This window comes from Entelurus aequoreus, linkage group LG04 (genome assembly GCF_033978785.1).
Source record: "Entelurus aequoreus isolate RoL-2023_Sb linkage group LG04, RoL_Eaeq_v1.1, whole genome shotgun sequence".
Classification (NCBI taxonomy): domain Eukaryota; kingdom Metazoa; phylum Chordata; class Actinopteri; order Syngnathiformes; family Syngnathidae; genus Entelurus; species Entelurus aequoreus.
In genome coordinates this window covers 24,477,439-24,494,446 of record NC_084734.1, presented here as the reverse complement: position 1 = coordinate 24,494,446, position 17,008 = coordinate 24,477,439, and the positions used below count along the sequence as shown (strand labels likewise).

Genomic DNA, 17,008 nt, shown 5'->3' with positions numbered 1-17,008 from the left:
CCAAAACACAATATAGAATGTGAGATACAACAGGATAATGCATACATTTGTCATTTGTTTTCAAAGCGTTTACAAAAAAGTGGAACCCCAAAAATTTACTGTGGGACCCCATTTTTATGACTTGATGGGGTCCCTGGGACCCCATTTTGAAAATTCCTAGCGCCAACACTGCTGTCAACAGAGGAGAAAAAATGCTTTATTTAAAAAAAAAAATTATTTATAAAGCAAGTTCGAGTATCATTGGCAAATTTTCACCTAGTCCCGGCCTTGGCGTGCTGCCCGCCTTGGCACGCATATACGTGTCCTCTTTTTGGGATTTCACAATATGGTCAGCCTATATTATGGTACATTTTTAGTCTACTTTATACCTTTTTTTTTTCGCCCTCTGTTTGTGCCCTTGTGTGCATTATCCATTCCATCCTTTTCAACTGAGCTACTGTGTGGAACAATTTTCCTTGTGAATCATTAAAGTTTGTCTATGTCTAAGTCTAATATTCTGTTGAGAGGCTAACAAAAAGTAACATCTAAATTGTGATCTATTTAAACTGTTGCAAACCTCCATACAATAAGATTTAAAGAGAACAAACTTGATATAAAACAGCATATGTATAACTACTTACATGTATAACTACCTAATGCAGTGCCGGCCCAAGCCTCCATGGGGCCCTAAGCAAAATTTGATTTTGGGGCCCTCTATTTCTGCCAATAATATTGATTGTTGATCATTCACACACCTACTATAAACTCATTGCGGCTCTGGCAGTGTTGTTTACATTATCCTATTGTCAGCCTGGCATGTCTTTACAAATGACATGTCATTTATAAAGATATGGGGGTGGCCCAGTTAAGAACATAAATAATACCAATGAATGAACGAATGATGTCCAAAGTGTCACATATGGTTCCTAATCTTAAAATGTAGAAAACATTTAGCTACAAGAGTGGCCTGGGGTTGAACAGTCCAAGTGATAAAGCTTTGTATTTACAGTAAAAGTGTCATCTTGTCTCATCAGTCTTGTACATATTAGTCTTTAATTACTAGTTTATATTTTTAGTTAATTGTTCATATTTAATGTTTACTTTGTACAAAGAGAGCGCAGTCTACTGAAGTTAAATTCCATGTGTGTTAAACATAACTGGACAATAAAGCTGATTCTGATTCACTTCATTATTTTTGATAACAAAAACCTGAAACAGCAATGTGCAAAAATAATTCGTAGTGCAAGAAAAACAAAGTGCAACAATAAAATCACTTAAATATATATAAAAAGGAACAAATTCAATTGTACAAAAAACAACATAATTAAATTAAATATCAAGCAAATACATAAATAATATTAATGAACAGAGTGACCAGAAACAAGGTAACATAACGGTTTATAAACAAATATAAAGTTACTACATATTAAAACTATGTAAATGTACATAACGATGTGCAAAAATTTTTTGGGGAAAAAATCAAAATAAACTACCTTAAATTAAGGTCCTTAATTCACACATTTGACCATCAAATCACAGTTTTGTTCCTCTGTTCTTCACCACCCACACCACTCCTTAAAACCTGTGCTTCCTGGCTTTTCTGGAGGCAAAGTCATTTATGACATCACTGTAAGAAATCTGATGGCCGACTTTGTTATTAATGCTAATCACTGCCAGTCCACTCAGTCTTTCTTGAGTCATGGAAGATCTCAAGTAGTTTTTTATTAATTTGAGCTTGGAAAAGCTCCGCTCTGCAGATGCAACAGTCACAGGAAGAGTGCAGGCTATCCGCAGAGCTACCCAAAGATTTGGGTACAACTCACTGATCTTTGATCATTCAGAAATCATCAGTCAGACTCGTACATGCAAAAAATAAAAAATAAGAATTTTTTGTTAATTGCTTTTGGGGGCCCCCTGGTGGCCGCGTGGCCCTAAGCAAGCGCTTAGTACGCTTATGCCTTGGACCGGTGTTGTGCCTGAAAACGCACCCCTGCCATAGAATGCACCCCCTGACGCGGGAGCGCGCTTACGTCACTCGCTTACGTCACTCGTCTCGAAAAGTATATCTAAACTCGGCTGTAATCACCGAAGTGGCTGATATCGCCTCTTTTAAATCGCCTCTTTCGGCATAAAAAAGTACATAAAGTGAAATAATCCAAGTTTTCTTTACTTTTGGATGGATTAAAAATTGTGAGCCTTTAATGATTTCGCCGTCATTCAAGTGGCTGAAATCGCCTCTTTCGGCATAAAAAAGTACATAAAGTGAAATAATCCACGTATTCTTTACTTGTGGATGGATTAAAAATTGTGAGCCTTTAATGATTTCGCCGTCATTAGATCAGATAAGGCGAAAACAATAACCAATTAATATTGGAATATTTGCTGTCCCGAAAATGTAGTATTAATTGTCTACCTTGACAGCTTACTGTAAAGAATATATACACCAAAGTAAACCTCACTATGTACTTTTTTAGAGACATCAAGGAGAACGAATGTTTGCTGCTTCATTCGACGTGTTGTCGTGATCCAATACTCGTATTTTAAAAAATATGAAATTTTCTTTAACTTTAAGAAGCTCATGGGTGGATGGATGAATAAATAAATGAATGCAACTGATATCTACGATTGATTTGGTTTTAAGAAGTTTCAAATTGAACATTCACAAATAACGTTAAGTACCCGAAGTACCAGAGGTGGAGTTATGATGGGGGTGCATTTTCCACAGCTGCCATAAAATGCACCCCCTATCTATCTCTTTTTAGGAAGGCCATAGAGACTTGGCACTCATCCTGGTGACCCATCATAGCCCCCTCAGTGCACAGTGAAAACCATGTGAAAATTGGACCACCAGAAGTGGAGTTAGGGTGGGGGGTGCATTTTCAGGCAGGACGTTCAGGCCTGCTGCCTGAAAATGCACCCCCTACTATCTCTGGCTAGGAAGGTCATAGAGACTTGGCACTCACCCTGGTGACTCATCATAGCCCTTTCAGTGCACAGTGAAAACCATGTGATGATCGGACTACCAGAAGTGGAGTTAGGGTGGGGGTGCATTTTCTGCTCTAGGTAATACAAGACAGTCTTGATTTTAAGCATTTGAAAATTGGTTGACTGCTCAACATCTTGCTTTACTTTAACACATTTAAAAACAGATTCTAACATGTAAATATTTCTCGGTAAATGATGACGTATTTCAAATTAGGTTTGCCACTAACATTTTTAAACCATAAACAATATTGATGGCACAGATTAAATCAAATAATCAGGACAGCCTAATACAATTACATATTACTGGAGTTTATTTTAATTTCAGCAAGATATTTGAAGAAATTTGAGAGTGAATATTGATACATACTCTTTTTTGGAACAGATGATCTCAGCAATGCCCGTCACAGCTGTGGGATGGAGGAGAGCGAGAACCCTCAATGGGTATGTTTTCACTGTGCAATACAGTCAGGCTGTGAAATAGCAGGGCGTAGATAACATAATTATTGTAGTATATAGAGCTGTAACAGTGATGATGATGAATTATTTAAATCCGGAATTTATATACAGTACATTTAATGGCCCAACTTATCTGCCTCCTCACCTCCATCCTCTCTCACCTTAGATCTGCTGTGACATCTGTGACAGGTGGTTTCACCACGAGTGTGTCCTGAGGCCAGATGTGGATGGGGATTACCTGTGCCCTGCATGTTCATGATGAGGGATGGGGGGGTTGGAAGTATTAAACTATATTTATGTTACAACCTTCTGCCCAATATCTAATAATATTTATGTTTGTAGATGTATAGTTGCTTCTGAGAAGTTAAATTTTATTACAAAAAAGTGTTCTATTTTGATTGTCTTTGGGTTTACTTTATTTGACGTTTGACTTTGAATATTGTATATATAAATTATTTAACTATGTGTGGATTTTGTTATTTGTTTGCATTAAAAGAAATTGCATTATACCTTGTTTGATAAGAAATTATATTTCTTCTCCTTTGACCTGAAGACTGGGGACACTGTACATACCAAGAAAAACATAGGGGGTGCATTCTCAGGCAACTGTGGAAAATGCACCCCCACCCTAACTCCACTTCTGGTGGTCCAATTTTCACATGGTTTTCACTGTACACTGAGGGGGCTATGATGAGTCACCAGGGTGAGTGCCAAGTCTCTATGACCTTCCTAGCCAGAGATAGATAGGGGGTGCATTTTCAGGCAGCTGTGGAAAATGCACCCCCATCATAACTCCACCTCTGGTACTTCGGGTACTTAACGTTATCTGTGAATGTTCAATTTGAAACTTCTTAAAACCAAATCAATCATAGATATCAGTTGCATTCATTTATTTATTCATCCATCCACCCATGAGCTTCTTAAAGTTAAAGAAGACCCCCCTTCTTGTCCAGCGGGGGGTCGGCGTCTCAGGTTACTGCGGCCGGGCTGCGCACTGCACCTGCTGTTTTGGGTTGGGCTCTCTGGGTGGCTGGGGCCATACTTTGGCTCCCGCACACATATTGTACATACACACACATACATTCATTCATTAATACATACACACGCGCACACATAGGTACTTACCCACATACAAATACAGTACATACATACACACTCACGGTACATACAGTACATCCAAATGCACATTGACTGTACAAACCTACATATACACATACTGTACATACACAAACACATATGCATACATACACTCATGCATATAATCACGTTTCACCAAACATATAATAACGTTGTTCCTCTAGGGCAGGGGTGTCCAAAGTGCAGCCCGGGGGCCATTTGCGGCACGCAGCTAATTGTTTACCGGCCCGCCACACATTCTGGAAATGCTATTACAAAAATCAAAAAACATTAAAAAAGTGGAATGAGGTGAAATCTAACTAGAAAAAGTTGCAATGTTGACACAAAGCTGCCATGCAGGCTGTCTATCTTTATTTTCCTTTTTTTGACAATGCTCAAAGAAAAAAAAAAAGGCAAAAAATCAATGTTATAATGAATTATTGACCTATTCAAGGCTCCAATTACTTTAAATATTTCACATTAAAATGTTTTATGTGGAAAAAATATTGCATATTTTGTGCGGTTGCCATATAAAAACATCAACGTTTTCTTTGACAAAAGAGCATAAAACAAACAAAATAATAGTTCAAACGTAAAATCGACAGAAATATCTGAAGTCGATCTCGTAACTTAAGTCTTGAAAGTAAGACAAATAATAATAAATATGTATCACTTTATGAGTGGGGGACCTTTTGCATCCCAAAATATTTAGTGGGGATTTTATTTATCTTTTTACTGTGATTAATCAAAAATAATAATGACAATAAAATCAATGGTGTCATGCATTATTGATCTTTTCAGGGCTCCAATTAGTTCACAATTGTCCAAATACTGCATATTTCAATTTTACTATAAAAAAACAAAGTTGTCTTTGACAGAAAAGGCGTAAGGCTTTTTTTTTTTTTTTTTTTACTTTATATCAACCTGAAGTTGATATACAGATTTATTGTAAGCGTTAAATAAAAAATAAAAAAAATAATAATTTGACTTGTTTTTAACATTTTAATGTTATGTTATGTTATGTTATGTTATTTTAATTTATTATGCGCCCCCCAACCAACTGTTACATTCGCGACTGAGACCCTTTATGGGCCCCAGGAGCCCTAAAGGTAAAAAAAAAAAATCTATATATTTTGTTATGGTTTGAAAATAAAAAATATCAAAATGGCCCCCGCATGCTTTAATTTTTCCGTGTGCGGCCCTCAGTGGAAAAAGTTTGGACACTCCTGCTCTAGGGGAAACTGAGTAACACATGGCACACTGACAAAGCTTAACCTATTTTTACTATAACAATCTACAAGGTTAATACATTTTGCTTCTTTGTCTTCCCCTCCATTTATCAGCTCTCTTTTGTATTTCAAGTAATCATTACATATGCGGTATGTATTGTTGCATTTGAAACAATTGTATTGTTGCCAATAGAGGTCATTATTGTTATTATTCATTTTAATAGTGCTATTTCTATTGGTATTTGTATTGCTCCATTTGTAGTGTAATAATGTTCATTGTCATTTCTGTGTTATTAATATTTACTTCAGTAACTGCTTCTTTGCTGTCACTTTTTGTACCATATTTGTACATATCGTATTTGCTGATGCTGTTCTGTTGTCATTGTTGTGTTTGTTGTCTTATCCGCCTCTAGTCCCCGCAATTTCCCCGTCTGTCTTCCTATTTTTCTCTTTCTATCCCCTCCTGCGCCGGTCCGGCTGCGCCAAACGATAATATAAATCAATTTAATAAAGTAAGATACAAATAAGGCAACAATAGATCCCACACTTCTTTTTTGTAAAGTAAATCTGTACAACAAATATGGGCATCTACATCAACAATATGATCTGCCTGAGTAACTGGTCAGGACAAAAAAATAAAAAATAAAATACAAGACATGCACATTTTCGTAAAAACAAATCTTTTATGACATTGAAGTTAAAAAGACTTGTCATTTAAATAATTCAATTATATACATTAGTTGATTATTATATAATACATTCAAAGATAAGAAATAAAATCCAGGAAAAAAAAAAAAAATTCACAGCAATGCAGAACACAGAGCGAGTGCAAAAAAGCGACTTGCCTGTCGATACTTCAAAATACCGGGGGGTTTGTGAATGCAATAACTGTCATTGGTGTATAATGAGGCAGTCCTGTGCTATTGTGGCTAGTAGTGATGTGCGATACCACAAATGGTCTCTTTGATCCGATACCGAGTAAAATTCAGACTGATATCGGCGATACCGATCCAAAACTTTGCGCGAATATACCTAATATGTCGGCTAAAATTTAAAAAGTTGCCTATTTCACATAACATATCTCAGAGCATAATAACTACAATACAGGGCTATTTATTTATTTTAAACCCTGAAAGATATTGAGGTAGTGGCATATATGAATAACATAACCAAGCTAATACAACACAAAAAATAGGACAAAATCAGACAAAGTACACGAAAATGGTGTTTCAAACCATAAAAAAAGTAAAATAATAAAAGCATAAAAAAATAATAACAACTACTATTAGAATAACATGAATTCACAATTCAGCTACATTAACATGTTAACATGAAAATACTGAAGATGTAAGCAACACTCAACAAAAGCATTCAATATTGACTAATTCACAAGTTTACTTACTTTTCCCCCACTGTGTTACTGTCAAATAACTAAAGTATCAAAAGTATTGATATGTTGATTTGAGAATCGATATTAAAGAATAAATATTGCCATTTCAGTATCACCAGTGGCTACAGCGGTGTAATAAAGGCTACTGTTTCGGCCTGTTCAATAAAGCTTAAAACGTCAAACTCCGTGTGCGTCTGTCGGGACGCTACATGACTGACAAGGTGATATTTGTACAATCACCGCCAAGCACTTCTTGCATGTTGCTGAGATTGCATTTATTTATCACCAAAATGAAGCACAGGTATTAAATTATCTTTTCGGTCTGGTTACAACTGGTTAATTATTGGCACTGGTGCCATTATGGAAATATAGGTTTTAGTGCCCATCCCTACTGAAGATCATTTTGAAATTGTGTCTTTGTCTCAATCACATCTTGTGTTTTGTTTTTTGATGCCACACAAACACGTTCTAAATTGTCATCACTGAGCGATTGGATCCGAGAGGGTCTGATGATCCCTTCAGGGAAAGAGGGAAAATACATTACGTCTGAATAGATTACATTGATAAGCAGAGGATATAGGGCTGGGGTCAACTTGGTCAAGGTAGAACGGGGTTAAAGAGATGTAATCCAATTTAGATTAGTTGAATTAAAGTGGTGACATGAGACATGCTTCTAATACGTCAGGTCATTCACATTGTAGTTTGCATAAAATAACACCATATAATGGAGGAAGAGGAGAAAGTAAAAATATTGTTAATGCAAATGCATCCATATTTTGTATCCCTTTTAGTTTTTGTGTAAACAGCTTTAACTATTTTTAAAATTAAAGATACAAAACTAGGTCATTTTCAATGACCCGCGGGCCGCAGTGTAGGGGGCCACTTCGATACATTTTGTATACTGTATAAAAAGATTTTGAAAATAATTCATTTTATACTAAGTTATATGAACAAAATAAGCCTTGTGTTATAGGTGACAAAGCAAATGAATGCAGTATCTAATAATGTATCTCAAAGACAATATATTAATTGTAGGTTCACAAGATGCAGAGGCTCAATAAAAATGAACTGTGGCCCGGAGGCTACATTTTGGATACCCCTTGTTTTTGACTTTTACTGCATCTTCTTCGAGCTGCATCTTCGTCAAACACTCCATACTTCAACGTATTTTCATGGATAGATGTTTATATATTATTTTACCATCTTAGGCTAGTGTTATAAGCTCATTTAGTATGATTTATATTTTTTGTAGCAGTGCTATGCTCATACTGCTTTGCCAAACGAGCTACACGCACACCTCGGTCATATTTTCAGATGTTTTTTGTTTTTTTAATATCATCCTCTTCTTATTCGCAGCACTGTCCTTCTCACTCACTTTCCTGAGAGCCATGGTTTAGGGAATCGCCAAATTCGGATTCTAACCTGAATTTTTGCTCAAATCAACGAGCTGAGCGATATCTTGTATTACAAAACACTTGTGAGCTGGGGCACACATAAGCCAAGGTTGCATTACGAAATTAGACTGACTGACTGTGCTCAGGGTTGGCTCAACCAAAAGTTTCGTACCAAAATATCTGATCATGAATACATGTACTGTTACACCCCTAAACTTAAATTAGAGGTATTCTACTGTACATTCTGAATACATAGCTTGTTACTTAAGCTGTTGCTGAGCAACATTAGATGCTGTGCATTGCTCCTATAAGCAGGCCCATAATAGTTAAAAAAAAAACTTATTCAAGCAAATTAACCATTAATTCATTAAACCATTGTTTTTTGGGGGGTTTTCTGAAGCACTTTCAGCTGCATTATAATATCAGTTTACTTACTTTGGTTGTGTGTCACATTCACTCTTCTTAGCCCGAGTAATGGCTTTACTTGGCTGTTCAGATTTCATGTGACATTTATCATTGATTACTCTACCTCCAGATGACGTCCAGGATTTAGGTTGTTCTGAATCGCTTTGACAGAAGACTAGACGGGCATTGTGAAATGAGATCGACTGACTGTCCTCAGGTTTGGCCTTGGCAGTTGTGAATGTTTTTGGATGAAATGGTAGATTTACAGGTTTTTCGATAGGATGGCTTGTAACTCGGTGCACTGAATGGCATTGCGGTGGTAGGCGTACTCTCGAAACAGGTGGTGCTGTCCATGGAAGACTGGAGGTAGATATCGCACTCTCATAAAGGCCATTGCTTTCAAACCTCTTACCTATTCTAGACTGGTGTAAAGCTCCTTTGACACAATTAACCTCAATATGTGCCTTGTCAGGGAAATGTTCTGCATGGTCCAAATGAGTGTCTTTGCGACACCGTGTCTGTTCTGCTCTGTTGTTCATTTCTGGACCAAGGTTAGTTACTTGTTGTACTATATCCTGCGATCTTAATTTTGGTCTCAAGATCGATTGGTTTGGCAATACATCTACATTCTGAACACATGCTCTAAAGCGGTGGGAAACCCCTGCCTTTTGGTTCATAGAAGGAAAATGCAAGCCTGAAATTTCTTGTGGCCCATTTTGGTTACTTTTAAAAGAAATATCCATTAGTACTTCCAGAGGTGGTGGAGGAAGGGTTTCTAAATCAAGATCATCTTTGCCATGATTGTCTGTGTTTGGAGGGATCCCCCCTTTTTTTTGTATTCTTCCAAGAGTTGGCACATGAGCAAGGCTCCGGACTGGTTGTCTGTCTACCACTTGACTAGATGTATTAATCAGCTTTCTAACTGAGTGGAGCATGAGAGGTTGGGGATTTATTTTTTCTATTCTTGGTAAGGAGACAGTTGATTCAGCGGATTTAAAAGATCGTTCTTGTAACATTTCTAGTCCACTTGATGAGTGACGTCTCATTCCATATCCAAAATAATTATGTGTTCCCAACTCTTTTTTAGTTTCCACTGCTGTTATCTGTGATGTCAGTGGATCCCAATGATTTTTCCTTCCTGGTTCAGTCGCAATGTTTACCCTTCCAATGGGCAGAATGGACTCTGGCTTGGTCACAACAGCCTTCACATTTTCTGCACACATGAACAGAAGAGTTTGAGTGGGATCAGGAGGAGACGAATTTGACCTTTTTCTACCAAGTTTATGGTCATATTCATCAGCATCATCCTCATCCGGGCCTACCGGAGTATTAAAGACACTGCAAGTGTTTATTCCAGATCCAGAACTTCCAGAACCTGCACTTCCACGGTGGCGCCTCTCAGAGCCTGTCAAACTTTCATTCTCTCCCGCAAAACCACTGTCTTCACTGTTTAAAGCCGTATCCTCAGGAGATAATTTTCTCATGGCGGCACATTCCACTCGTACCAATACCTGCCTCAATCTTTTCTCTATCTCCTGCTTGACTTGCAGCTTCCCCACCAACAATTTCGATAGGGATGAAAAACACTCCACGACCTCTTCAAGCGTGGTGTCACCCAGTGTTTGTACTGAGCTTCCCACAAGCTTCATTTTCTTTGTTGAATGTAGGAGAATTTGCTGTAACAGATCCAAAGGAGGATCAGAGGGCTGGGCTGTGATACATTTAGCAGGCATGCCAGATGGATTTATCAATCCCGAAGGAAAGGTTAAATAGTCACCGTGCTCTTTCAACATCAACTCCCCCTCTTCAGCCATCTCCTCCAGGGCCTGGTTGATCTCCTCAAAACGCAGAGCCAAAGCATACATCATGGGCTGCAGGGACAGTTGTGTCTGGGCAGCATGGTCAAGAAGACCCAGCAGCAGCTCATATTTGGTAATATTTGGGGTTAGGAATGCATAGGCTGCTTGGTGAGCTCTCACCATGTGTGGTGGAAATTCAAACTTTGCTTGGCTGATTAAGTTTTTCTGCTGCTTTTCAATCGCCGTGTCTTCTTTCTTTCCAGTTTCTGCTAAATCTTCAATGGCTTGAGGTAACACATGCCCTCCTATTAAGTCTTTATCCTCTGACGGTTGTATTTCTTTTATGTTCAAGGTCACCTGAGAACAAGTATCTTCTCTCATAAAGTCATCATTTGATGGGTGGTTTTCTTTGCCATTGGTTTTTAAATAGCAATTGCCTTCTTTTAAACTCACCGAGTCATCAGAAGTTTGGGAGTCTTCGGTCTCATTTTGAAGTCCAGATTGTTGTTCCTTTGAAAACAACTTTCCTCTAGACGGGGAACAGCCCATACTGATGTCGGTGATTCACAAAAAAAATACTAATAAGCCAGGCCAAAAGTGATGATCCAGTGGGTAGTATTGCTCAGCGAACCAGACAAGACCTCCAAAATCGAAATTAATCTTCGCCTTGGCCAAAAATCTTGTGCAACACTTTCCAAAAACTGAAGATAAAATGATTCAGTGTTTCTTCTGTCCTCTTCAAGCATGCACAGATGGCAGAAAGCATTAGGTACACAAACACATGGACATTTATTTCACACACAAACAAGTTAGAGTCTGTGAGTAAGACTTTAAGCTCATCAGGTTAATCAGAGCTGAGATTGTCAGGTGGTGTTTTGTTCATCACCATCCACTTTACTGTAGCTAAAATGTATGCAGCTTTTACTTGATTATTTTACATTCACAACACATTTTTTTTTAAATAAATCTGCCAATCTTACATTTTGTTTTTAAGGAAAGCGTACAGTTTAGTGCTGCAGATTTACATGAGTACATTTTCTTTGTGCTCTGTACCCTTCCATTTCTTCATTTTTAGTTTGTGAGAGAAATTTGTATTGTAACGCCCTGCTCGTGCTATAAATGTATGTTAATGTTCTGAGATTCAATGTTTGTGAATGTACTGTGCCTTAAAGCTGATTGATCGAGAATGAGGAAGTGTTGTGTCGGTGCGGTGAGAACAGAGACCTGTGAGTGCTAGGGAGAAAATAGGTTGTTGGAAATGAGTCTGCTGTTAGTGTAAAGTTGGCAATAAAAGTTAAAAGACCATCAAACTTGAGACACTCCAGTATTATTACTTTAAATGTGAAGATACATTTTTGTGCTTTAAAGATGCTAAAACCAATCCAATCGATATCATTATCTCATCAAGTAGTCATATCTAAACAAAAAATCAGCACATTACCTTTGTGTTATAGGTAACAAAGCCAATTACTGTAATATCTAATGCATGTCATAATTAATCATTTTATTCATTGAATATGTTAAGGACAGTTAAAAAACAGGCTGGCCTGGCCCTACTGTGGACACTACTTCTTTTAAGTATACTTAGTTTCATATTTATTACCCATGGACACAAAAGTACAAACATATTTCATAAAAAACGCTTAAAAGACAATTTACTAAGTTAAGAATTTACCATATGTTGGAGCAGTCAACACATCCAAAGACATGTTGCAATTCTGCCTTAGCAAACATTAAACATCAAATGTAAAGTATGTTCAATGCTGTTAAACACATGTATTTATGATAGCTAACTTCTAGAGAAAAAAAACACATTTTCAATTGATAGGACTTGAAAGGGTGATGTAGTAAATGCATGGCCTTGTGGTTTTCATGGGTAACTGAATATCTTATTTACACAGCATAATGCAAGACCTAAAGTTTTGTTCTTTTTTTCAACAAGTTCAAAACATGACGAGCAAGTTCTGCATCATCAACATGATCGCTTTTGGAAAAAACAATTCGGTGAGAATCTTCTCATTTCCAGTGTGAAGCAAAGCTAAGGAACTCAGAATACTGACCTAACAAATAGACAACCAAACATCACTTTTAATGCCACCACACGTTTTAGGAAAACATCATGCCAACGGTTTACTTTTAGACCAAGGAAAGCACAAAAAGGAATTAATATTTCTTTCAGCGAAAAAGCCTGTGATTAAAGTATTTTGAAAGTAATAATGGGCATGTTTTTTCAGGGAAATTTACTTATAAATTGAATTAATGAATTCCAATCTTTTGTCCATTGGACATACTAATATGGATCAATTCCACCAATTTGACATTTTTTTTCTAGATAGGCAGCCTTTGGAACAGGGTACAGGGCTGCTCCACCTCTGATGCAGCTGTGACCACCTTCAATGTGGAGGAGGTCTCTTGGGAGCTAAGAAAGCTCCAGGGGAGGAAGTCTGCTGGTCCTGATGGAATAACACCAAGGCTGCTTAAGGAATGTGCATCAGAGTTAGCGGTACCTCTACTACCATCTTCAAAAAAAGTTTAAAACTGCCTACTGGAAAACTTCCTGCCTTGTAGTGAGGCCGGTAGGATGCAAGGACTACAGACCAGTTGCACTAACATCTGTCATTATGAAGACCTTGGAGAGGCTAGTACTCCGTCTGCTCAAACCACACAGGCTATGATCCCCTACAGTTTGCCTACCAGGAGGACATGGGAGTGGACGACGCAGTCTTCTACATACTCCATCTGTCCGTGCCATTCCTGGAGGCTATGTGAGGCTGGGGTTATTTGACTTCACCAGTGCATTTAACACCATCCAGCCTCTCTGAAGGGAGAAACTGGTGAGGATCAGAGTTGATCCTATTTTCACCAACTGGATCTATGACTACCTAATGGGACGGTCACAGTATGTCAGGCTAGGGAGAAGCATTTCAAAAATTGTGCTAAGCAATACGGGAGCACCCCCAGGTACCTCCTCTCAATGTATACAGCAGATTTTGCACACAACTCTGCTACATGCCACATACAGAAGTATTCTGATGATACCGCTGTTGTGGCATGTGTAAGGGTTGGTTCTTGTGGCTGCTTTCTCAGACTGGCGTGTGAGAAATGGTCTAATCCTTAACACGTCCAAGACCAAGGAGACGATCATTGATTTTTGAATGAGTTCCTCCCATCAGCCGGTCAAAATAAATGGCCTGGTCATTGAAGTGGTCCAGTCATACAAGTACCTGGGAGTTCACCTGGATCACAAACTGGACTGGTCAACACAGGCTAATGCTCTTCTTCTGGAGAAACCTGAGGTCTTTTGATGTGATCAGTCTGATGTTATACATATTTATCAGTCTGTTGTAGCAAGTGCCATTTTCTTTCTTAGCATGACCTCGAGAGATAGTAACCGGTTGGACAGGCTGATCAGGAACTGTGTCTCTGTGATGGAGAAAATGTGGAGTCTGTGGGAGCTGTGCTTCAGAGAAAGACGAGGGCTCTTATGCGGGACATCCTGAGTAACCCCAGACATCCTTTGCATGACACTATGGCCGCCCAGAGGAGTAACCGTAGCCAGGCTCCTCTCATTACACTGCAGAACGAAACTGTTTAAGAGATCTTTTGGTCCTTCAACCATAAGATTGTACAAACGTTTGTACAACAGATCTGTCTGAAATATACATGTGCATTTTATTACTGTTGTCAGTATCTTTGAGAAGTTAGTACTTATTATTGTTGTTGGTATAAGTGGATATGTTTTTATGTTACTGGACACCTGAATTTCCCCTATGGGGATCAATAACATTTTGTCAGACCACAGAACACTTTTCCACGTTGCATCAGTCCATCTTATATGAGCTCGGGCCCAGCGAAGCCTGCGGCGTTTCTGGGTGTTGTTGATAAATGGCTTTCACTTTACATAGTAGAGTTTTAACTTGCACTTACAGATGTAGCGACGAACTGTAGTTACTGACAGTGGTTTTCTGAAGTGTTCCTGAGTCCATGTGGTGATATCCTTTAGTAGGTCAGTTTTTGATGCAGTACTGCCTGAGGGATCGAAGGTCACGGGCATTCAATGTTGGTTTTTGGCCTTGCCGCTTACGTGCAGTGATTTCTCCAGATTCTCTGAACCTTATGATGATATCATCATAAGGTTTATATGGACCGTAGATGTCACGGCGCGGAGTCGAACCCACATTTCCTCGGCAGCTGGAGCTGCCGGCACCTCCACTGACAGCACACTCAGACATGCCCCTGCTCGCGCTGAGCGCAGCACGCCCACGCAGCGATGAGCCTGCAGACAATCTGTTATCAGCACACCTGGATTTGATGAGAGGGAGCGGCTTAAAGACCAGTGGACCCGAGGAACCTTTGCCAGAACGTCGCTAACCTTCCATGACTCCCTGTCTTCCGTGATCATGCCTTGTCACTCGACATCCATCCGGATTCCTGACTGCCTTCGTCGAATCCAGAGGGGGAAAGGCGAAGAGGCAGTTCGTGGACAGGCAAGAGGTCGAGGGCAGGAGCGAGGCAGCGTGGTCTGGGTCCGAGCAGGGAGGTCGTGGATCGTATTCCCGTAATACCCCGTATTCCCTCTGGTTCCATGGCTGCCTTCTTGGATCTCGACCTGCCGCCTGGACACGGACTTTGACGCTGAGCTCTTGCCCCTGACCTCCTGCATGTCCCTGGATCTCCGAGCTTGCCTTGCCCTCTTGGACTTCAGCACCTTGCTCAACACTCCCGGTAACACTCAACATATACTCGCTTCACGTAGTCACACACCATACATATTTTGGATTAATTACACGCCTCATTTCCTGTGCATTAATAAATAGAGCTAAAACGACGTCCCTGCATCTGTGCTGTCTCCTTCTTCCCCCCTGTACCGTAACAAAGGCTGAACAAAGATTTCAAAATGTATAGAACTATTTAGATTTCCTACACAATTATAAAGAACATGTCAAAACATGTATATTGTTGCAAGTCGTTACAAATATTTCTAAGACACAATGCATTGGTATTAGGGTTTAGCATTGTACAGAATATATACAACTGATTTATGACTTTTTATTTCACCTCGATTTCAAAGTCAACCAGTCCACTATTGTAATTGACTCCAAAAATGTTTTAATCCCGATAACTTAATCTCACCAGAAAATGTCATATAAATAGCAGTGCTGTCAATGTCAATGCAGTATTGCTGGAAAATAATAATGAAGCCTTGCGCAAAATATGTGAAATCAAGTGCACGGGGACAACAATTTCCAGCTAGAATGTTCCATTATTTGGGGAAAAAATGTCTTTAATCAAATGATTGGCTATAGATAATATCCTTCTACATCTGGCCATGTACAAACCCCGTTTCCATATGAGTTGGGAAATTGTGTTAGATGTAAATATAAACGGAATACAATGATTTGCAAATAATTTTCAACCCATATTCAGTTGAATATGCTACAAAGACAACATATTTGATGTTCAAACTGATAAACTTTTTTTTTTTTGCAAATAAATTATATTAATTAAAAATTTTAGAATTTGATGCCAGCAACACGTGACAAAGAAGTTGGGAAAGGTGGCAATAAATACTGATAAAGTTGAGGAATGCTCATCAAACATATTTGGAACATCCCACAGGTGAACAGGCAAATTGGGAACAGGTGGATGCCATGATTGGGTATAAAAGTAGATTCCATGAAATGCTCAGTCATTCACAAACAAGGATGGGGCGAGGGTCACCACTTTGTCAACAAATGCGTGAGCAAATTGTTGAACAGTTTGAGAAAAACCTTTCTCAACCAGCTATTGCAAGGAATTTAGGGATTTCACCATTTACGGTCCGTAATATCATCAAAGGGTTCAGAGAATCTGGAGAAATCACTGCACGTGAGCAGCTAAGCCCGTGACCTTCGATCCCTCAGGCTGTACTGCATCAACACGCGACATCAGTGTGTCAAGGATATCACCACATGGGCTCAGGAACACTTCAGAAACCCACTGTCAGTAACTACAGTTGGTCGCTACATCTGTAAGTGCAAGTTAAAACTCTCCTATGCAAGGCGAAAACCGTTTATCAACAACACCCAAAAACACAGTCGGCTTCGCTGGGCCTGAGCTCATCTAAGATGGACTGATACAAAGTGGAAAAGTGTTCTGTGGTCTGACGAGTCCACATTTCAAATTGTTTTTGGAAACTGTGGACGTGGTGTCCTCCGGACCAAAGAGGAAAAGAACCATCCGGATTGTTATAGGCGCAAAGTTGAAAAGCCAGCA

At 38.9% G+C, this 17,008-nt stretch overlaps 1 protein-coding gene across 1 annotated transcript; it reads right to left on the bottom strand.

Annotated features, from left to right (window-relative positions):
- Nucleotides 1–4,377: 4,377 nt before the first annotated feature.
- On the bottom strand, nucleotides 4,378–11,898 carry LOC133648380 (uncharacterized). Its single transcript, XM_062044413.1, has 2 exons — nucleotides 11,207–11,898; nucleotides 4,378–11,110 (listed from the first exon to the last, which is right to left on the bottom strand). The coding sequence occupies exons 1-2, from the start codon at nucleotides 11,300–11,302 to the stop codon at nucleotides 8,981–8,983; spliced, it is 2,226 nt and encodes a 741-aa protein (XP_061900397.1). The 5' UTR covers nucleotides 11,303–11,898; the 3' UTR covers nucleotides 4,378–8,980.
- Between the last annotated feature and the right edge of the window lie 5,110 nt (nucleotides 11,899–17,008).

Excerpts from the sequence above, each read along its gene's own strand:
- LOC133648380 (XM_062044413.1), bottom strand. The coding sequence starts at position 11,302 with ATGGGCTGTTCCCCGTCTAGAGGAAAGTTGTTTTCAAAGGAACAACAA. Across the intron at positions 11,111-11,206 it reads CCCAAACTTCTGATGACTCG|GTGACCTTGAACATAAAAGA; the intron begins GTGAGTTTAAAA and ends ACTTGTTCTCAG.